The 22,656-nt window shown below is 43.7% G+C and overlaps 1 protein-coding gene across 3 annotated transcripts in view; it reads left to right on the top strand.

Annotated features, from left to right (window-relative positions):
• The first annotated feature begins 232 nt into the window (after positions 1-232).
• The window catches only part of GRIK1 (glutamate ionotropic receptor kainate type subunit 1), a 120,806-nt gene continuing 98,382 nt past the window's right edge, over positions 233-22,656 (top strand). Inside the window, exon 1 of one of the 3 annotated variants that reach the window (XR_010427968.1) lies at positions 233-457. Coding sequence is in view for 2 of the 3 variants with exons in the window: in XM_064643895.1 (XP_064499965.1) it covers positions 325-457 (133 nt within the window). In the remaining variant the exon portion in view is untranslated. The remainder of the gene's footprint in view (positions 458-22,656) is intronic. The other 2 variants (XM_064643895.1, XM_064643894.1) reach the window with 2 other exon arrangements.

The following is a 22,656-nucleotide window of genomic DNA, read 5'->3' as shown; positions in this document are numbered from 1 at the left end:
TGTCCCTCTGTGTGTCCCCCCGTCTGTCCCTGCCCCGTCCCTGTCCCTGCCCAGCGCGGGTCGGGCCGTGCTGGGAGCAGCAGCCCCGCTCTCTGTCTGTCCGTCCATGCCCCCCGAGTGCGCGGATCCCCGGCCCCGCCCGGCCCCGCCCGGGGCCGCCCCGCGGGAGGAGCCGCCCGTCCCCATTCCCGTTCCCGTCCCCTCCCTCGCTGCCGGCGGCGGCGGGGGGCGAGGGCAGCGCGGCAGCGGCGGCGGGAGCGTGGAGCCCCCGCGCCATGGGCCCCGCCGGGGGTGTCCGCCCGCCGGGCCCCCCATGAACTGAGCATGGCGAGCGCCCTCGGCCCGCGCTGGCCCCGCCGCACGGCCCCGGGCGGCGGCGGTGGCGGGGGGCTCCTCTTCGTGCTGCTTTGCGCCTCGGCGGGGCTGCCCCGGAGCGCCCAGCAAGTGCTGCGGATCGGTGAGTGCCGGGGGGCTGCGGGAGGGACGGGGGGCTCCGGGGACCTTCCCATCCTGCGGGGAGCGCGTTGTGCCGGGCAGCGGGACCCGCGTCCCTCCCTCTCGGGGAGCCGCCGCTCCGGGGCTGGGGATGCCCGGCTCCGCTGCTTCGGGCTTGAGGATGCTCCTCTTCCCTGCTCGGCTCCGCTGCTCCGGGCTTGGGGATGCTCCACTTCTCTGCCCGGCTCCGCTGCTCCGGGCTTGGGGATGCTCCGCTTCCCTGCCCGGCTCCGCTGTCGGGATCCGCTGCCGAGATCCGCCGCTTGGGATCCGCGGGGCTCCGCGGACGCCGCTCCCGAAAGTTTGCCGCGGTGAGCGGTGGCGGAGTGCGGGAAGTTGGACGCGGGCATCCCGGCGGAGCATCCCCCGGAGCCGCTCGGCGCTGGGCGCGGGGGTGGCAGCGCCGGGGCGCTCCGCTGTGAGGTGCCCCCAAAGCCGGGCACACACCGCCGCAGGAATGGTTCAGTGACCTTAAAATACATCGCGGGTTTCCCGCGTCTGACCGGCGAAGGGGCGGCTGTGGCATGGGAAGGGAAACCTCGTAGGATGGGGATGTTTGCCCTCCCGGGGCTGCACGGAGGTGTAGCTCCGGAAAACAGGAATTTATTTTTTTTAAGTAGAAAACTCCGCACCATGGAAACGGGGCTCGGTTCACAGGAAGCCTCGCTCCCTACAGTGGGTTTCTTGTGTCAGTCAAGTGCGATAGTGAATACAAAGTATCACAAGAGTTCGGGGTTAGGAAAGACTGTGGGAAAGATGTAGGCAGAATCTGCCACACTTCTGTTTCTGTCTATCCCTCTTTTGCTTGAGAAACACTGAACATGAGGTAAGAAAAGAAAAAAAAAGAGAGGAAAGAAGCTGTTTATGCCGCCCGGGGAGATGCATTCCGCAATTCCCAAAGGCATGTTCCTGTGCGGAGCTAAAGATTGATGCCTTTTGACCTGGCAAGCATTAACCCCACTCAGCTTTCCTTTAAACATCAAACGGAAGCATCATTCCTCATGTGCTCAGAGAGCAAAGATGACTAAAACATTTAAATAAATTAAGGGGCACAGTGCACAGTCCTTCAAAGTGCGGGGCAAAGGCAGCACCAGCGGGGTGAGGGGGAGCAAAGCTGAGGGGACTCAGCACCTTGCGCTGAAAAGCTATGTTAAGCTCCTGACTGTCCACATTCAGAGTGTGCTCCCTTTTCCCCGGAGGGTTCAGGTGGAGTTTGCTGTTTCTCCTCTCGCCGCTGCAGTGTAGCCGAGGGGGATGTCCGTGCACAGAGCACACGAAACACAGAGCTGTGCGATCCCACAAACGGGGGAATTCAGGGCCAAGGAAACTCGGGGAAGGAAACAATCCCTGTTCAAATAACTAAGCCACCAGCACCCAGTGGGATGATTAGGAAATACATCCCAAGCATCCTTGCTGCCAGGCTGCCTGAACTTCCTTTTCAAGGGAATAGCCTCCGAAGGAAGAAGGAGCATACCTGAGTTTAAAGGGGGCACAGTTGCCTGAACGCAGCCTAAATGCACTAAAACCTCGGCATCAGCATTGCAGTGACCCAGGCAGAGCTTTGGGGTCTGCACTGCTCCCTCTGGCACCCTCTCCACTGCATAACTTCTGTGCTGCTTCTGTTGGGTTTAGCAAGGCTCCCGGGCAATTGCCCACGTTGTTTTCCCCTCAAATTGCTCTGTGTGCTGTGCTGACCCTGTGCAGCAAGGTCTGAATGTATTTCTGGTTTGGATTCACTCTGTCAGGGCACACAGTGATTGGACCCTAATGCTGAGTCCCCTCTGCTCCTTCCACCACGATATCATAAGTGTGACAAACTGCTCAGCTTTCAATCACAGCAACCAAACACCCATCCGGGGAGATGTGCAGCAGAATAAATGCTCCATGTGTGTTACGTGGCTGTGAATGCATAAAATATTAAATGTATTCTTATTGCTATAGTTATCCTGCCTATAAAGTAATGATGTTATAAAATATTAATCCTTCACATCCGTTAACAGCAGCGAGTTCCTCCGCCGAGTCTGTCACTCTGGGAGGTGACAAAGAGAAGTAATGGCAATAACTCCTCCAACACTCTTTGTGATAACATAATAAAATCATCCCAAAGTGTTTCTGACAGTGAAGAAATTGCTATTAAGCCATCAGATTTTCTTCTCCGTGTTTTAGTTAATTAAGGAAGGGAAAGCACTGCTATACAATGGCGCAGTAGTTTGCACCACAATTAATACACTGAGAGTTTAATTGCATCTTCCACTGTTAGGGAGCTTTCAGATTTTTTTTTTAAATTATTATTATTTTTTTCTGGCGTATAATACAAATGAATGGATTCTCATGTTGGTATTTAATTAGCTGAGACAGGACATGTAAGCAATATGAATTTAGGTATTTTTCAGCATATACCTAATGAGTCGTTTTCTAGCCCTCTAAACAAGAAGATGAGACATGACAATGTGATCAGTAAAACTGACTCGTTAGGATAAAAGTAATTGATTTGGAGATAAGATACTGTTTTCGGTTTCAGGTAATAAAATAAAATGTTAATATCTTACTGAGTATTTCTTTCCCAACCATGTGAAAAAGCTTTTCCCTTGATACATGAAATTATGGAGCTGTCCAAGGAAACATCATCTTCATCTACACATAACCCACTAGACTATGTTATATAAAAGTATATTTAAAGTTCGTGACCCTAATATTTTTGATTTAATACCAAGGAGTTCCTAGTTTTTGCACTGAGTAACCTAACCTTCTTATCTATCCTACTTGTATAAAATACACGAAATACAAGGAAGAATAAAAATTAACTCAAGCAGGCGTTAAGTTGCAGAAACAGCTTCCAAAGAAATCTCAGCAACAACAGTAATTCATTTGTTAATGCTGGATCCAGAGCTTTCTCATTTCTTACTGGATGTTCTTAAGGCCATTACAGTTTCTGAACAGGTTGTAAGAATATAATTCAGGAATATTATGTGAAAATTTATACATGTAGCTCATTGGAGCTACATTCTGGATTAGAACTAACCAATAACAAGTTATTAACAAAGCTCTGGAGTTAATTAAAAAGAGAACGTGGCAGTTTTCAACAAATACCTGCGGGAAGTTACTTGGGTGAATCTTGCAATTATCTCTAAAATTAACAGCTCCTGGAGATGAACAAATGAGTAGACTTTGTAGGAGTTGCTGTAGGTGATGAAATAGAAACCCTTCAGTTTGTACCAGAAGTAATTTTCAGTAATTTGTGTGTTCCTGTAGTTAAATGGAATATTTAAGTATGGGTTCATACTCTGCACTGATTTATTCATTACTTAAGCAAAATTCCCAGGGATTTAGTGAATTGTGTTTTCCACAGTGCAGAATTAGCCCCATAATATTCCTCTCCAATTGAGAAATATCAGATTTAAACCAAGCACACATAAGTCAACCTAACCCACAAAATACAGTTTTCTAATAAGTTGAAAATGTCAATATAGGTTTTAAGATCTATGCCTGTACTTCCCCAAGCAGGCCTGAAGCTGTGAGTTCTTTTCCTACGTGATATCACCGTTTCCACCTCATGAGGATGATAAAGAGAGAAACCTCATTATTTTTGCTGCAAATTTGCTACTTTTTGCCAACTCTTTTTGAGATTTTTTTTGTGAAGGGAATGATATTAATACACATCTGAGCTTCGTCAGTGTGACATGGCAAAAACCCTTCCTGGGAAGTCTCTATCATACTTGAACATCATGGAAATTGTTAGCTTCCATAAGTTTTTCTTACCAGATGTCTGCCAGTTAGTCTATTTTATGATATTATAGGAAGTTGGACTGCATTTTTATCACCAGACAATGAGACATTAAATACACTTCGTTCACTGGATCCTGAATACTCAGTGGCTTATCAGTTCACTGTGATACAATTTACCTAAATTTCCTCATTCTACACTGAAGAGAAAACTATTTTCCTGCAAATATTTCTGAAGGAATGCTGGCCCAATCAGATCCTATGTGTCTTTAGCTCTTGTTTTATGAACTTGAGTTGCTTCTGTCCTGGACCACTTGTCTGTAAAAGCTGGTGGAGAACAAAAAAGAAAAGGTCCTGAGAGCAGAAAGTGAAAACTAAAGAAGCAAGGTTGGATTTGTCTAGCTTGGACCAGAGTTGGGATGGTAGAAGCAATGCTGAGGGAGACAAAAAGGTGAATTATACCTAACAAAGACATGGTAGTCCTGCGTTTCACGGCACGGGAGGTCCGTGGTTCACCATGGAGAGTTTCACATCTCAGTGAAAAGCCAAGTGGGTTGTAGGAAAATGAAATGGAAGCAACCTAGGGCACTGATACCTGTGCTGGGGTATTTTATTATTTTCTCTTAACTCATGTAAAGTGTATCCTAAAGTGCCCCTGTGCTGAACACATCCGTGGAGCTCCAGATGGGCCGGTAAATAGGGCATCCTGCTGTGGTTCTCCAGGGCTTCAAGTGCATTTATGTAACACATGTGCAGCGGTTCAGACAGCCAAGATCTTCACAGAATGCAGGATAAAATCTTCGAAATAGTGCAATTGCTGAGGTTTTGCCAAAGGATAAGAGCTTTTCATCAAATATTTTGTTTATGTGAAGCGGTTGTTACTTAGCCGAGCACTTTTTCAGTTCACGCACAGTTGCAGGAGGAACGTTTCTTATAAATAAAATAAAAATAAAAGGCAGTTTCTCTGAACTTCATTTCTTGCTTAACAGCCTGTTTGTAGTGTTCAGGTGCAATAATTTTATTTTGAATTCCCACGACTTGCCCATAACCCCTAATTTCCCTTGTTCAGAGGGCATTTGCCTCGGCATCAGTTCTTGCTGGAACTATAAGCTCCTCCATATGGCCCTGCCTTCACTCAACATTTTCCATTCAGACTGCAAATACAATCCCAATGCTGTTTTTTCATTACAGTCTGCTTTGTATATCCTGGTTGGTAATAAAGCTTAAATCCTGCTCCCCCTCCAATACTTTAAACAACTGCCTCTAATCTTCTTTTCTCAGAAAGGCTTGATTTGACCAACTAGACTATAGATTGTACTGCAGGGAAAAAAAAATCCTATCCAAGAACTGATTAGTTTTACTCCACAGCTTTGGATCTGTAACTTGCAAGCCCAGTATGTCCTAGTTTTTGGTTGACTTTAGATTTTAGTTTACAGTAATGAGTTTATGATTTTGGGAAAGCTTTGCAGTGAGAATGTTATTACCCTCCCCTCTCCCCTTCTGCTGAAGGTTATAGGGTATTATCTAGAAAATGATTAGCTTTCAAATGATGAATTTGCTTTCTTTCTCTGAGCAAAATCCAAATTCAAAATTAAAACTGTTTCATTATTCCAAATAGGCATTGTTTTCATTTCAACTGGGGGAGTGAGGATCTGATAGGGCTGTTAAAGTATCTTCTTTTTTCCTTTTTTTTTCTTTTGAGTTTTTGAATTCCTTTGACAGTCCAGAAGGTTCCTTAAATTATATTAACAGCTTCACCTGTACAAGACACTAAACTAGGGTGGCACAAACACTGGGAAGTGTGAATCATTTCTATGACCCAGCAGTATGAACAAAGAGTTAGAACTGTGTCAAAAGCTCGGTTTTGAGCTTCTTTTCTTGGGTCCATCAGGCTTTTTACAATCACACCTCCTAGTTGTTTGCTTTTTTTTTTTTTCCTTCAGCTTTCAGGCTGCGCCAGCACAAGTTTAAAAGAGGAGAGTTATAAATTCCTTTAGCATTGAAATTGTTCCCACGCCATGCCATCAAATCTGCACATGCAAACTGGGGCTATTTCAAGGAAAATTCTGTTTACAGCACATTGATTCTTATTGAATCCTTCCATATTGCTGAGCAGCACAGGGGTCCTGCTGCAGTGCTGAGGAGGTGGAAGTGACAGTCGGTGTGCAGAAGCATCTCCAGAAATACACAGCAGGGCTTGTTTGGGGTGAGCAAATGTGCAAAAATCACTGCAGTCCCTACACATGTAGGAGCAGTGAGACATCCCATGGCTGTTATGGCCAAGGGACACTGTCTGGGAGTGTCACATGGGTGCTGAGGCTTTGCTTTGGCTCTCAGGTGGAGAAGGACAGAGCCCCTCTGAATTCAGGGGTACACCACTGAGACCTTAAAATCACTGTGTTTTTGCATGCTCTCCTTCAGAGAAAAAAAAACAAACCAGCAAAAACCCAACACTTTTTTCTTTCAAAAGATCAAGCATGCTAAAATATAGTCAGAGCCACTCAAAACACAGGCAGGCTCTTCAGTTCTAAATGTTTTGGGCAGAATAAGCAGGAAGAGACATTGGTGTATGCTGTGGATCAAAGGGTTTGGGGGGAAAAAAAAGCTATTTTAAAAGAACAACATTAAGTAGCTATAAGAAAGGAAAAAAATTGATTATATAAATCAGGTTTAGCATGATTCTGCAAGACAGCTCTGAGGAGAAAAGCTGTATATACTTTTATATGGACTTATACTCTTGAATCATATAATTAGAAATATAATTATGGAAATTGGTGCTTTCGGGGTATTACCATGTGATGGAAAGTTGTATTGAACTAATTTCCTTCCTGCTTTGTCTCATGTCATATTTCAACAAGAACTGTAATGAATAACACCAGCACTGAGATGTTTTAAAGCAGAGCTCAGGGTACTTCACCAGACACACACAATTAGGTGTACGTTCTGATTGGGGCAGCAAAGGCCAGATAACTTCAGTGTTTTGCTGGCAAATTTATGGCAAAGCTGGGAGTGACTCCAGGTCTCTGAGTGCCATCACCCCAGATCTCTGCCCACTGCATCCCAGCTGGGACATTTCTTTATGGTTTGTGTGTTAGGTGAAGGTTTGCACTGACCCTGCAGAAATCAGTCTAAGTATGTTTAAGTAATCAGTTTATAGGGAGGGGTTTTATGGCCTGAACCATTTGATTTGCCCACGCTTGAAGCCGAGCCCTGGATGTGCAGTGCAAGCAGACAGTGCTGAAGGTTTCCCTCAGCACTGGGGGATTCTCTGAAGAAGGAGAGCCCATGCCTTCTTCTCCTGATTTGGGTAGTGGCTCAATATTAGGTGCTGTATCTGACCTCAGCCAGAAGCCTCTGAGAGGCCACCAACATCCATGGAAGTGCCTTTTTCCTGCTCAGGTTTCTTCTGAGCATCTTTTCAAACTTGTTGCCATGTCCTGCCCAGCCTCTGGCTTTGCATCTGCTCAGCAAATGGAGTTCTGCTGAAGGTCAGGTGTGGTAACTTAGCAAGGGATGGAAACCTTTAGAGTACAGGAGAATTTCCAATATTTTCCCCCCTACTTTGGAACTCCCACAAGCTTCTCCACTATGGCAGACATGCCCTCTATAATTACATATATTTTAAACAGAGAAGCATTTTGTCCCTTAAGCCCTTTGCAGAAGAGTGTTATGTAACTTGGGAAGGTAGTTAAGTATTTTACTAGTCTTTAACTCACTGGAAAATACAGAATTGCCCTGACTCATTCTCTTGCATCATGTTTGTTCCAGCAGTGTTTCCCTCTTCCACTCCAAGAAAGGATCTGAGCAGTTGGAAAGAGGCTTTCAGAGCATTCAAGCCTTTTGCAGGGGTGAGATTGTACCATCAAAACTACTGAAGTCTTTCTCAAAACTGCAGGTGTCCTTAAGAAATCCTATAGCCATGCTAGCTAGGAATTAACTCTGGCTTCAGACACATCCCAGTGCTTACAATCCTTGGCTATCATTGTCTTGTCACTTCCCTGATGAAGATATGGAGAACTGAAAATTAGATGCACAGGAGGGAAAACAACCCCCAAGAACGCAACTTATACTTTGACAAAAATGATCTTTTCTCCTCTTATGTTCAAGAAAAAATACAGGAGAAGCCAAAGCCAATTTAGGCCTTCTTCCCATGGTGCAAACGACTTTCTCCTGAATATCTTGGGGGTCCTGTGCCAGCCCAGCCATTCCTGTAAAGGCCATGAATGGGAAAGTCAGGCCTGCTGGAATGTGAGAAGTAGTTGCCGTGAAATAGTCCCTTCATATTCGAGGAACTGCAAATTAATCCCGAATTCTCTGGAGCCATCCCAAGGGATTAATCCCAAGGCATCTGAGTCCATATCAAGCTCAGAGGCTGCCTGTCAGCAGTCAGGGGAGAGGAGGCCAGGTTGCTGCAGCAACAGTGTGACATATGTAAAACTCGGTTTGATTATGTCAGGATCACAGAGGAAGCTGTTTAAGAGTTAGGTCAGGTTTTTTAGCTGTACTCCACTTTTCCAGAGACTGTCAGTCACTGCCAGGTTGGCTGGGGAGTGGAAATGCATGGTGAATAACTTCAGCAATCTCCCATGGATTGCAAGTTAGCTGTCCACATCCAATAATATAGCTATAAGCTATTGAGAATTGTTAAGGGAACTAGTAGTAAGCCACTTAAGAATTCTTCCCCACAATTTGGAGACAAAATTACGATTTCTGATTAAAATATTTATTTTGTTCTGGTTTTGATTGCTTTTATTCATCTTAGAATTCAGAAAGAGCATAGCAAATTATTTAAAATTCAGACAGATGATCTTTGATAGTCTGTTGGAATGGGAGATGAATGAGTAAATATCTTGTACAGGGTACAAGAAGGGCGTCGAGTCACTGCTGTGCTGTTTTCACTTATGATTGTTCCAATGCCTTTTGTGTGATGAACTGTGCTCAGGCTCAAACAAATGGCTTTGTTAATAGAATGCTATAACCCCAATTTATTTGCCCACACTTAAAAGTATTAAATACAAAATACTATAGTAAAGAAGTGCAGTAAGTGAGTTAGAAACCTCAAGGAGTAATTATGTAGTTAGGTAACAAAAATGGGATTTGGAAGTTGCTCAGTCAACATTAGCGGGATGTTTCCCTTCTTCTGGGGTTTTGCCTTTTAATTGTGGATGTTTATAAGAAAAGCTTTTGGTGTAGTTCCCTATCACTGTGTAAAAGACAACCAGAAGTTCCAGGAACATTCCCCCCACGCCTTGCAGACCCAGCAAGGATCACCAGGGCAATGCAGGATGGAGAGCCCTGTCACCCATCCCTGCAGGTGTGGCTGTTCTCCCTGTGGGCCTGGCCCTACAGAAGGATGAGACATTCTCCTGCTGGTGTTTTCCAGAGGCGTTTGTTGATAGGAAGCTTTTGTGCAGGAAGTTTATAAGGAAGTTATAAGGAAGCTGAGTGTCGATGCAGCTCAATGGATTGGGTGGATTTGCTTCTCTGCACAGGAAGCTTTAAGCCTCCCAGCCTTGCCCCCTCTGCTTCTTCTCTCCCTTCCCTCATGGAGATGCTCACATGCTCTGGTGTTGGATTCCATCCTGCCACCAAGGCCACTCACAGAATTTTAGTGTAAAAATGATGTCTTTCTTTTTTGCTATCTCTGATCCAACAACTCGTACACAAAAGGGGTTTTATTCTTCCAAAGCTACTCCCTTTCAACTCCCAAACCCTTATCAGTGGGGCACTGCAGCTGCAGTCTAATGTGAGCTCGTGCTTTCCCTGCTGGAACTATCTTGGAAAGTTTCAAATTGTTTACTTATCTGCTAGAAACACATGTTGAGGCAAGTTAAGGCTCTGTTGCCCAAGGTGCATTTTAAATCAGGGGAAGAGCTGCTTCAGATATTTCACATTACATCTTCCAGCTTTATCTGGTGCTGTAAATTATAGAGCTGCTCCATTGAACTGAATGAAGATTAAATTTTTGAACACTGTTTTCTGAAGAATGGGGATTTTTCTCTTTGAAATGAAGAACCTGTGGTGCATCAGTGTGGCTCCCTGCATGCTTTGCTGCCCAAGCCTTTCTCTTTTCTCTGAGGGTACCAGGCTGTGCCCTGGGGACCGTGTCCTGTCGCTGATCCATGTACTGACATTAAAGAGCATCTGCAGATGGACTGAGTGTGGGATGTGCCCTGAACAGCAAGTGGTTGGGGAAACTGTAATCCTTCTGCTGTCATCTTGAAAGCAGACCTGTCATGAAGCAAAACTAGCTGGAAAAATTTATCTTCTCATCTGTACAGGCCTTCTCCTGTAGATGCCCGATGTATGTGTGATATACAGATGTATTTTAAATAAACAAGTGAAATATTTACACCCTGCTGTTTTACTCAGATGCATGCCTCTGTCAGGCTGAATTCCTGGCTTCCAGCCCTCATCTCTCAGCTCTCCCAGTGTGGGGAGATCTCCTCTCTGTTTCTTCCTGTGCCTAACACAGGCCCCTGGGAGGAAGCTGAGTGGGCACCTCCGTTAAAGGAACATAGTACCAAGTGGATCCAGTTTTATTAAAACACTTTGCACAGCAAGCTGACAAGAGAAAAAAGAATTGTTCTTCATTTAAATCCTACATGATTGATATGACAGCTTCTGTTTTAGGATGACTTGTGTGCTAATTTATTTCTACAAGCCCTTAAGCGAAACGGTGATGAAATCCCACCTTTCTTACTTTCCACAAAGGTAATTTCAGGGAGCTGTTGTATAAATGTTTGTTCCTGAGTATTTCTATGATCACTAAATTGTTACCGTGCATTGTCAATAAACAGGGCAATCTTATTCCTGGGCAGCTGTACATATCCTTAGCACTTTCTGTCTGTCCTGTGGGAATCACAGAACCATGGAACCACCTGGGTTGGAATGGATCTTAAAGATGGGGACGCATGGGCTGATTCTTGGAGTGTCCTGTGCAGGGCCAGGAGTTGGACTCGGTGATCCTGATGGGTCCCTTCCAACTGGGCACATTCTGTGATTCTGTGACTGCAATTCCATTCCCCATCCCCTCTGTACTGCTCGGGGGGGGAGGAGGTAGAGGAGTTGGGAATGAAGGTGTGAAGCTGAGTCTGGGTTAAGGGGGAAAGATGATGTTTTAATTTGCCTTTACTATCCCAGTGCATTTTCATTAGAAAAAAATTAAATTTACTTTCCCCAAGTGGAGTCTGTTTTGCCCATGACAGTGACTGTGATCTCCCTAGCTCAGCTTTCATCCCTCGGCTTTTTAATCCAAGTTTTCTCCCTGTGTCCTGTTGAGGAGAGGGAGTGAGAGAGTATATGAATGTGACAGGATGTGGAAAAATTGAAAAATATTTCCATGGCATTTATATTGGAATTGATACTTTTAACGACTTCTAATAAGAATAGATGAAGCTGTGTGATGGCTTTTAACTGCTGCTGTTGAGCCTGAGCTGCTCAGTGAAGCCAGCTGACTGTGCATCTGCACAGTAAGAACTGGGATTTTTAAATAATTTAAATCAGGTAATTTAGGAGATGCAGAGCAAACTTTGCTGGGGAGCTTTAATTAATACTGGAATTCCAGACTTTTATGTTTGTGCTCATCTGTTTGCAGCACCAAGAGAGCACATTTTATTGCAGTTCTTAGAAAGAGACTTGATTCCTACTAAGCGAAGTAGTGTTGAGAAGCTCATGCATCATATTTAAAATCACTTCCTACTTTTGGCAGAGCTGCAGGAAGTGGGCACAGACTTTCAAAGATTCAAAACTTGGTCTTTTGTTATAAACTTCATTGGCCACATGTAAAACCCAATGAATTCCCATCCCTCTTCTCCAGGAAATTTCATTGACATGAGCTTTAAGTTCAATAGATTAACTGCAAAACTTCTTTGTAAACCAAGGCCTTGTTCTTATCTGTGGGTTCCTACAGAAAATCTGTGAGAAAATTGGGTACAAAATCATCTCTTCTGGCTCCCTGCCCTTTGTTTTAAGGGGCAGACCACTTTTTCTCAGAAAAAAAAGAACAAACGACCCAAAGGCTACTTTAGTTCTGCCTCTCCCAGAGTCAATGGAGCTGCAGCAGTTTATAGTGATGAGGTTCTGGTAAGTGTGTTATTCTCACAGAAGAGAACAGTTGGGCAATTTACTGCAGCTCATCCAAACTGCACATGAAGATTCTTTATTCCCTTAGTCTGAGGAAATCAGAGGGAGAAGGCCTCCTCCTATTTCCTTTTTCTCCAGCTGCTGATTTTGCCAAGGTCTCCCACTTTTGGAAAGGTTTCCTCCTCTGCCCTGCTTGTTCTCAGCAAGGCAGAGGCATGGAAAGAATGCCAGAATTCACTAGTTTGTAGTAAGAACTGATGCTATTGGGCACAAGTTATTCCAGCTACTGATGCTGCTGGAATAGGAGAGCTGGAATGTCTTGTAGCCACAGTTTCTAGAAATAGCATTATTATTTACATATAATCACATGGCTGGAGCTTGGGCAGCAAACAATAAAAGCACAAACCACTATTTATATAGAAGAATGTCTTGTTAGAAAAGAATCTTCCCTTGCTTTGTGCAGTTTAGCACAGAGCTTCTGATTCTGGACACGAATACATCAAATAAGGTCAAGTATGACACAATTTTGGTGTCATGCTGAATTCATGGTGGAGCTAATATTGTTACAGTCCTGTTGTGACTGACATAAACCTGTCACATTTTCAATAGGGTGATTCATGAAAGATCCAGGAGAATCAATGGAGATAAAAATAGGTAATGCAATAACAGCATCCATCTCATCATAATCTTGCTTGTATTACACTGAGTAACCTGATTAAAAGGGTCATATTTAAACATAATCTGGCAAAACTGCTTATAAAAATGGGAATGAGAGAGAAGGAACCCAAACAGGTGAGCCAGGGGGTGTCCACAGGGCCACCAGCAGTGACCTCCCTGTATGAAGGGGGCCAGTGGGCAGCCCCCACCATTCCTGAAGCCTGTTCTCAGCTGGAGAACTGCAGCCAGCCTGGCACAGTCCTGCTTGGTGGGAGCCAAAGTGAGATAAAAAACTCCAGAATGGTGTGCTAAGATGTCAAAAATCTCCTTTGTATTCATTTAAATACAAATATATATACTATAATATGTATAATCTATAGGTGAATGCTTCATACAAGGATCTCTGGGTGCCCATGGCTTGTTATTCCCTCTGAATATTCTGAGGCTACTCAATCACTCCCATCACTGGTTGGAATGGTGCACTCTTTGTTTTAGGATGGACTTATCTTCTGCCGTTCCTCATGACATATTCAGGAGTGTGTTATCAAAAAAACACAGCTCTGAACCTAGAAAACAGCTCTGCAACTTAGTTACAATTTATTAATTTTAATTATTCCCCCACATTATTGAGCTCTAAATGCACACAGATACTTTGGGTGAGGTCTGATGTAAATCTGAAGAGACTCCTGACCTCCAAAGAGCCACAGGAATTCATGGCATCCAAGGATCAGAATCTGTTCAGTTTGTACTGCATCCTAAAAAATGGAATGTTAGTGCTGGATCCCTTTTGCTGGCTAATGATGCTGCCCTAATTCTGAGACACATTGAGGTATATATGGCAAATAAGAAGGAAGAAAGAAAGGTCCAAGAAAAAAACTATTTGTGGACCTAATGAAGCTTAGACTTGTCTTCTGCTTCTCCCCATCCTGCAGTTGGTGAAACCTCAGCTGACTTTCTTGTTCCTTCTTGCCCTTTTCTCTGCAGCAGCACCTGTGCTTCTCCTTCTTCTAAGTCCTCCTGCCTGGTCCCAAATGACAAGTGGCAGGAGACATTCATGTTGTTTCCAAGAGACACAAAGCCAACAGACCAAACCTGCGGTAACTCCAGGTTTTCCTTTGGTGAGGGCATTTACTACATTCCTCAAACTGGTTTTCAGAATTTTTTTAGGAGTTGCATGACTTTGAGACCTCTACCCTTTGTCAAACCTGGCTGAAGGTGGCCAGTGGCTAAATTATTGGTGCTAACAGGACTGAGAGGATCAGACACCATGCAGAGTTTTGTAAACCTTGTTTCCCTAGAAAATCTGCCTGAAAAAGGGATTTAAAGTGTTTGGATTGATGTTACCCACAAATTAGATTATACCCAGAATAGCCAAAACACAGGTTTCCCCCACACTACACTCTATGAAGGTGTATAGTCAGAACCAAAGTGATGTTGCTCTTGCCTGGGGAGATTTGTGTTCCTGGTGGGGCAGGAGTGGGTTTTGATGTGGAACCACTTTCATTCCAGCCATGCAGCATTTTGCCAACAACATCCTTCCTTCCCCTCCAGCCTGGGATTGGTGCAATCAGGACGCAGACAGACATCAAAGGGAAAAGCTGTGATAGCAATTTCTGGAATATCAGACCCATCAGTGTAGCTCAGCTCTCTCTTCATTCCAGGGAAACATGTTTCAAGAAATCAAGGCTCCTGAGAAGCTCAGAAGTGCATTGATGTTTGTTATTCCAAAAGTGTGATCCCCATCCTTCACACAGCCCAGAATTTGCACTGCTCTGTTATGTTGGGGATGATAAGCACGAAATCAAAGAGAGGATTTTTCATCTCACTGTAAAAACCCTTTGCAACAGAGAATATTCATCATAAACAGCTACGTTTGAATTAGAAGGAAGGGAAAAATCCCTTGCAGAGACAGCAGAGAGCAGTTGAGGGACATGATGTCCTCTGCTCCCTAAAGTAGTGGAAGAGGGGCTGGGATGTGAGTGCCATTTTGTCAGTGACTCATGCTGCTCCATGAGGACCTGGAGACACTCAGGAAGCAGATGATGTGTCTGTGCAGTGACACCTGCATATGGTGACACAGCTGATGTGTGTGAACACATATGGGAACAGCCCCTGGAGCAGGACGGTGCTGTTTGGCTGCAGTATTTTGCTGCCATATTAACACAGGTTATAGTCCTCCAAATTCCTGCCATTTTTCAATCTGTGCTCCTTTCCCTGGCCCTAAAAAATGGAGCTGGAGGCTGCTCCTGGAGCCTGCAGGCTGTCCTTGTGGAGGTGATGGCTTTTATGGGATTCAGTGATTGGAGCTGTGCTACAATAGCTCTGTACTGCACCCCCACTATCTCCTGTCATCACGGGCTCAAGCACTGGTACACAGGAGGATAAAGAAAAGGAAATAAAATGGAAAAAAATCTTAGATAAGAAGGAATTGGCAGGTTGATGATAATCTTAAGTATGTGGAACTGTGTTTATGCACGTTTTCTAGTTAAACTCAAGTGCTTTCCATGCTTAAGAGATTACAGAGTGTGGGATTTATTGCAAGAACTGTCAGGAAATTCTCAAATACACTCCTTTTATCCTGGCATATTGTGTTGTGCCCCAAACTTGAAAGAACACCACAGTGTGAACTCAGGTATCTAGCAAATCATCTGAATGTGCTTATAAAACCACCAAGATGGTATCAGAATGTATTTGCAGCTAATGGGGAGTAAAGGATTTATTCATTTTTTTTTTCAGGGATATCCTTGTGTTAAGACTCAAAGATGTTCACTGTTTCTTGGCAGGATAAGAGGAAAAAAAAAGACTAAATTGTGAGAAAGACAGCAAGTTTCCTGTCTTTGTAAGTCTTAAAAATTCAAATAAGTGGCAGTGCCCAAGCAGCTACAGCTCTGACTGCTGCTGACAGTCGGTTACTTTTACAATCACCTTCCAGAGCTTTATTGCTTATCATCAGATAGAACAGTTGGCCCCCATGGAAAAAACAGGTTGCTGCAGATGACAGGATTTTTACAACGGGCAATCATGATGGCATTAGTGTTTATCCACTGCAGTAAGTGTATAAATCACAGCAAATAGGCTTCCCCTCCGAGATGGAATCTGCTGTGTTATTTTTGCCCAGCCACAAATATTTATCCACTGAATGGTGGAATTGCCAGACACGTTTCGTGCTTAGTCCAGTGAGCAGTTAGAGATTGCTGGCCACAGATCACAAACCTGGTATCAGAACGCCATTGAGAGACACAGAGGTTAAATTAAAGGTGGTTTGTGGAGTTATGAGAGAGTTCTCCCTACTCTGTGTCTGTCAGCAGAACTGAATATGGGGTTTAATGGGTGCTCTCCCTCTCATGAGGTCTCTGGTGGGACAGTGAGGTAACAGATGCTGGACATGGAGCTGCAGAATATCACCAGGTCATGTAGGAAACTCACTGTTGTCAGTGGCTTAGAAACAGAAGGTTAATTTTACCCAGGTAGATACTGATATGCAGTTTGAGCTCAGTACTCAGTTTATTTTTACAGATAGGCACTTCCCAGAAATTGTTACATAAATCAGAATAATTACAATATAAGCATCCTCTGGAGCTTTTTCATTTCAGTTTTCAATGTCAGAGAGTGTTCAGTGTTAGGGGTTTGAAAGGAAGAAATTAGAAGCCCTGTAATGGAGTATTATGGAAAGATATCCCTCAAGAAAGCTTTTCCCAGCTCCTTACCCTCTGGTGTTTCGCCTATTACCAACCCCCATGAATTGTGCATTTAATCTTATCCGACGTAATCATGTTCCCATTCTCCCCGTGTCTCATCTTTGCTTGAATCCCACTGAACTCTCAGTTCTCAGTATTACCTTGTAGCAACACATTCCCCAAGTTAATTACTCCTTGTATCAAACAGCATTTTCTTTTATCCCTTTCGAATTTGGTGCTTTCCTATTTCACTGAGCATCTGCATGTATCCACACGAATGGAAAGGATCAACTGGAGAGGATAATATTCCTCCTATATCCCTCTTGCTGTTTTCTGTATCTGCATCCCATTTTCTCTGCTCAGTTCCATCTGTTGGCCTGTCCATCCCCAAAGGCTGTGAGCTGGGCTGTGATCTAGCCTTCATTCCCCTTAGTATCAACACTCAGTCTCAAATTTTTGTGGTTAAACATGATGCTGCTTGGTGGAGAGGAAAGGAAAGAACCAGCTAAGAGGACAGAGGGCGACTGCTTTTCCTTCTGGAAGCATCCAAAGCAGAATTTCTGGTCCTGAGAGGAAAATTCCAAGGTTAAACAACAGGAGCAGAAATTTCACAGCTTGGAGAGTGCTCTGTCTCTTCCCTTTGTCAGGGAAGGATGCCCTGAGAAGAGCAGCATCTTCTGATCTCCCAAAAGAGCCCTCCCATTTCTCTGACTGCCCTGCTGAGTTGGGCTCTCTCCTGTAAAGCCCTGCTGTGGCACTGTAGCTTTTTTTTGACACAGCACTCTGAGGTCACCCAGACGCGCTTTTTATAGTGTTCCTCGCTCTGCCTCTCGAGGAAACGTTCTTGTACAGAGCAAAGCTTCACTCCTCCCGTACAGAAAGCCAGTGATTTTGGCCTCTAGAGATACAGCTATAGATAGGTATCAACTCCCTCAGGCACTGAGGTAAAGGAAGTGGTAATTTTCCATATGTAAATCAGAACATCAGGCACAACACCAGGCTTTCCATCCGACATAAAGTTCACTTTTCTCAAAGTGGGTTGTTCCACCTGCCAGACAAGGTTCCTTTGAAAACAACCTCTTGCCTTTCATTCAAAACTGTTTTCTGGAGCTCTCTCAGTCATCCTGTTCTGAAGGGATTTGGTCACTTTACGAGAGAGAAAAGTTGGACTCTTGCTCGCTGTGTTTGTCCAAAAATGTCTTTCCCAGCCTAAATGTTTCTGTGATTCTGTGATTTTCACCCACCCCCTGACAGCACCATCAGCACCCTCACTACTGCTCAAGCTCTGTGTGCACCCCATGTGCCCCAGATCTCAAAACGGAGATGATCTGGCTATGTGTGCTCCAAATGTTCGCTCGGTGCTGGATCTGTCACTCCCAGGCTCGTGTGCCAAACGTGTTATTTGGCAGCTGCCCTCCTTTGGAGATCCAACAAACCCGGCTGTGCTAATGACAGAACAAACCCAAAACACTGGCAGTGGTGGCATTTAAAACTGCAGCTTTTCCTGGGAGCACAGGCAGGGCTTTCCAGGAGTGCAAACAGCAGCAGCAGCATCCTCCTGCTGAGGAGGATGTGTGACTGTAAATTGGGGACGTTGACAGAAGTGATGGGAAGAGCAGGCAAAGGAAGTGGGAAAAACTGGACACTGGCTGTGATGAAGCTGGATAAGGAAACCAGCAAATGGAAAAGCAAATATGCTGTCTGGAAGGTCATGTTATACACAGTGGAAAACTGTATCTGGATGGGCTGAAGCCCCAGGAAATGAACCCCTGGCTAATTTTGTAGGGAGGATTTAAACTGAGTTCAGCCTTGCCTGTTACAATGGGAATAAGGAGCAATAAACTGTAATTTCTTAGAAGTTTCGGTCCCGTTTAGGAGGAGGTACTTGAGGACTGAAAGGACAAAGAAGACACATTTTGTGTTTTTATTTTAGATTCCTTGATGATACTACACAGCAGAAGGATAGTTGAGCCAGGGACCAGATTCTGCATCCAATATTAATTTCTTTACATTCCTTTCTTTAAACATTCCCTTGTTTAAAGTAAATATAAGGGATGACTCATGCCCCGGTTGGGAGTTAACTCCAGCAGCAAGGTGTATGTTTGGGAATCCATGCTGTCATACCACTTCCCAAAAATTTCTCCTCCAAGCTGTTCCTGTGGGGAGCACTCAGCACACAAACCAGTGTGTTTGCCTTCATTAGTGCCACTGGCCCACAGGGCTTTCCATAGGTTTTCAAAATTAGGAATTCTAAAGAAATCCTCCTTTGCCCTTTTATTCATGACGTGTCACAAGGAAAGATGCTGATTTGGACACTTTGTGCCTCCTTACTTTATATATTTCCTGAAATAAGTTCAGAAAGAAACTGGGAGCTCTCACATATTGAAAATCTAGTGAAATGTTAATGCTGGGGCAGTTTTTCCCCAGGTGGTGTGATCTGAGTTGTCCCAGGAAACCTATTTTAACTGTCCTGAACTGACACTGTTTGCTGCTCTCTGTGGTTTAGCCACACAGAAACTGAAGAAATCATCTACTTGTTGGAAGTTTTATTCATGCCTAGAAGATTAAGCCACTGTTTATATATTTCAATCCTATGACCTATAAAGCCCTTTTTTTTTCTTACCAGCTTATTCTGTTTTGTGATGGCAAGCACATAGGGGATTTTTGTGATGCCAGGCGTTCAGGTTTGGGAAAATGTGCTGGAGTTTTTTGGTGTTAAAACAAGACTGCGGTGGGGAAACTCTGAGATGAGAAACTTCAGAGAGAAGCACATTTTTACAATGCGCAAACACAGTTCCGCCCACAAACCTGCCTATATATAGAGGAAAAAATAATAAGTAAATAAGTAAATAAACTCCCAAACAGGCAAAGAAAATACTTAGTGAGCCTATAAAGAGTATCCTTCTCATGAACCCTGAAATGGATGGCTCAGCACCATCTGATCTGAGGTATTTTTAAGCACTGAAATGTCACTTTTATTAAGTTTATTACATTTTCAAAAATATATATATGTGGAGCAGAGAGGAGAGTGAGCTCCCACGAGCACTGTGTGTGTGTGTGTGTCAGGTCACTTGGTGATTGTGCTTCCTGTTAGTGGGACTGGAGTAAAGAAGAAGTGAATCCTGAAACAAACTCTGTGTCCCACTTTTAGCTGTCTGTTTTTGAAAAGTCCCTCTAGGAGCCACAACTTTGTAAGAGGGAACAGTAGGACATTGTGCTTTTCCTGAAAAATGACATCCATTGATATCCATCAATAACCTGAGACGCTCCCAACTGCTTCAGTGCTAAATTCCCTGTGGTTACAGCTATTCCCCCTGCTAGGTGGGTTTATTATTATTATTGTTGTTATTATTATTTTATTTTATTTTATTTGTTTGGGTTTTTTTCTGTTTATTTGTTTATTTTTGTCTGTGTGCTTAGAGGTGAACAAAAATCTGCTGGCCTCACATTTAAACATTTTTTCCCATATGTAAAAATATTCTGCTATGAGGGTGTTCATATGCTAAATGTAGAGCGTGTTACACATTTTATTTACATACGAATAAAGAGTGTATTTGATGGTTCATATTATTTGATTCCTGAATTAAAGAAAATTGAAGGATAAACTGCATTTTTATCTGATGGGGATAACTGTGAGCCAATGAGACTTGATCAGCTTCAAGAGCTTAACTGACCACAAAGGAAGTTTATGGGAAAAGAAGCCAATTTGACAGGACTCATTTGTCAAAATCAACGGTGTGCAACCCTGATGAAAAAACAGTAACTGCATATTGTCCATGTGGAATTGTGGTAATTTTTTCTGCTGCTCTCCTAAGAAATATGAAGAGTGCCACCAGTACCTGTCCAGGCTGAGAGTTATTTTAAGTAGGAAATAAAACTCAATTGTCTAAACAGGTTTTTGTTATAAGTATGTATTTGACTTAATAGCTTGAACATAGGGAAAAGATTTCAAATTGCATTTTGTGCTTATATTCCAGTCCAGATTTTTCTAAACAGATGCTGTGTTTGAGCAAAAACTAAGTTGTTTGCTCTTTACTGTGTTTATTTAATTTTTCTTGTTGCCTTTTGGACAGATACACTAGTAGACAGAACTGGCTTTTTTAGAATGGATGCAACTTCTTTTCAATTACACAGCAAATTGGACACTTCACCACAAGCAAACCTCAGAGTAGCTCAGCAGGGGGAAAGAAACCTCTGGCACAAGAACCTCTTTACTTCTCCTTTTGGGTGTGTTGAGTATTAGAGCAAAGGGAGTCTGGTAACATGGGTGATTTCCGGAGTTGTTCACGTTTGCAAGAGGCAAATGTGGTCTGAACTTTTCCACAGGGGGCTCTCAGATATCCTGGATCCTTCAGGGATGTTGATTGTTCCTGGGGTCTCCACTTGCACCATCTTTGGAGAGGAGTCAGTCCCTCACAAGTGTTGTCTAAGCAAAAGCAATGAAATAATCTGGTGGATTAATCTTCATTTTAATAATTTTCAAGGAGAATTTCTTCTTGGAAAGGGTGGTCAGGCACTGGAAGGGGCTGCCCGGGGAGCTTTGGAGTCCCCATCCCTGGAGGTGTCCAAGGAAGGACTGGACGCGGCACTCAGTGCTCTGGGCTGGGGGACAAGGTGGGGATGGGGCACAGGGTGGACTTGATGATCTTGGAGGGCTTTTCCAACCAAATGATTCTGAAATTACTGCCTCAGAGACACCCTTGAGACACACTGTATGTACGGTGGCTGTTGAGTGTTTGTGGCTTGCTCACAGAATGTAGAACAAAGAAATATATTTATTCATTTATTTATTTACTAATCAGGAACAATACATTTTGCAGCTGGATTTGAAGCTGCCAAACGTGCTGCTGTGGGAGATGAAATTTTCTGTCTAATTTGAGATTTAAATGTCCTTGGCATCGCAATGGGATTTCTAAGCATGATTTTGCTTGGGGTTATGGGGTTGCATCCTGCTTCAGACTGAGAGGAGGTTTAGATTAGATATTAAGAAAAAAGTTCTTCACTGTGAGGGTGGTGAGGCCCTGACACAGGCTTTCCAGAGAAACTGTGGATGCCCCATCCTTGGGAGTTTGAAGCCGGGTTGGATGGAGCTCTGAACAACTTGGTGTAGTGGAAGGTGTCCCTGCCCATGGCAGGGGGTTAGATCTAGAGGATTTTTAAGGTCCCTTCCAACGCAAACCATTCAATGATTCCATGATTCTGTGACTCTGCTTACTGAATCCATAGCTAGATTCTCCCAAATAGGTTGATTTCCTTTGTATGGGTCCCATATTTTGGATTATGAAAGCTTCAGGCTTCTCTTTCTAGGTAGTAAAGCCAAGTGAAATATTCTTCAAAATAGGACACTAGAAAAGTTACCAGGACTGAATGAAAAGACCAGTTGTCTCCAGTGGAAGAGCTGCTCTGTGGGACTCTGAAGGGGCTCAGACTGTTGGGAATAGTTGTGGGTTGGACAATTTCCTGGCTACATCCAAGCCACCTCAACAGTGTGCTCCCGTTTTCCCCTCAGCCCTCCTAGGCACCATGTTGTTTAATATCTGCAATGTTCTTTAATATATTCTTATTCCCAATTTATAAACCCTCTTGGTTTTGTCTCAGAGAACCATAGAACAACTTCAGCCATATCTTCCTAATGTTTTCTTTTCCTCAGGTACAAAGTCTTTGTAAAACTGGCAGCTCACTCGACCAGACAAGGGGGTAATGGCATCATTGACATATCCCATGATGTGTGTCCAGTTCTTTCCAAAGGTGCAATCCATTTTAAGGAATTAATTTTCCTTTGGGATAGTCAGTAACTTTTTAGTGTTGTTTAATTACACCCTCTTGCCTTTCAGACAGTGCTCTCTGATCTCTGTAGCACCATCTTTTTTTATGAGAATTAAATGTGCTACTTAGAGGAAGAACTAATATCCTTCTCCCAACTTCACTTCTGTATTTTCCTCTCTCTTGCTTTTGTTTCCTCCACCTTGCCTATCATGACACTTGCATTATACTGTCTCTTCTTTGCTTTGCATCCATT

This window comes from Pseudopipra pipra, chromosome 2, assembly GCF_036250125.1.
Source record: "Pseudopipra pipra isolate bDixPip1 chromosome 2, bDixPip1.hap1, whole genome shotgun sequence".
Taxonomy (NCBI): Eukaryota; Metazoa; Chordata; class Aves; order Passeriformes; family Pipridae; genus Pseudopipra; species Pseudopipra pipra.
This window is presented reverse-complemented; position numbering and strand designations above follow the sequence as displayed.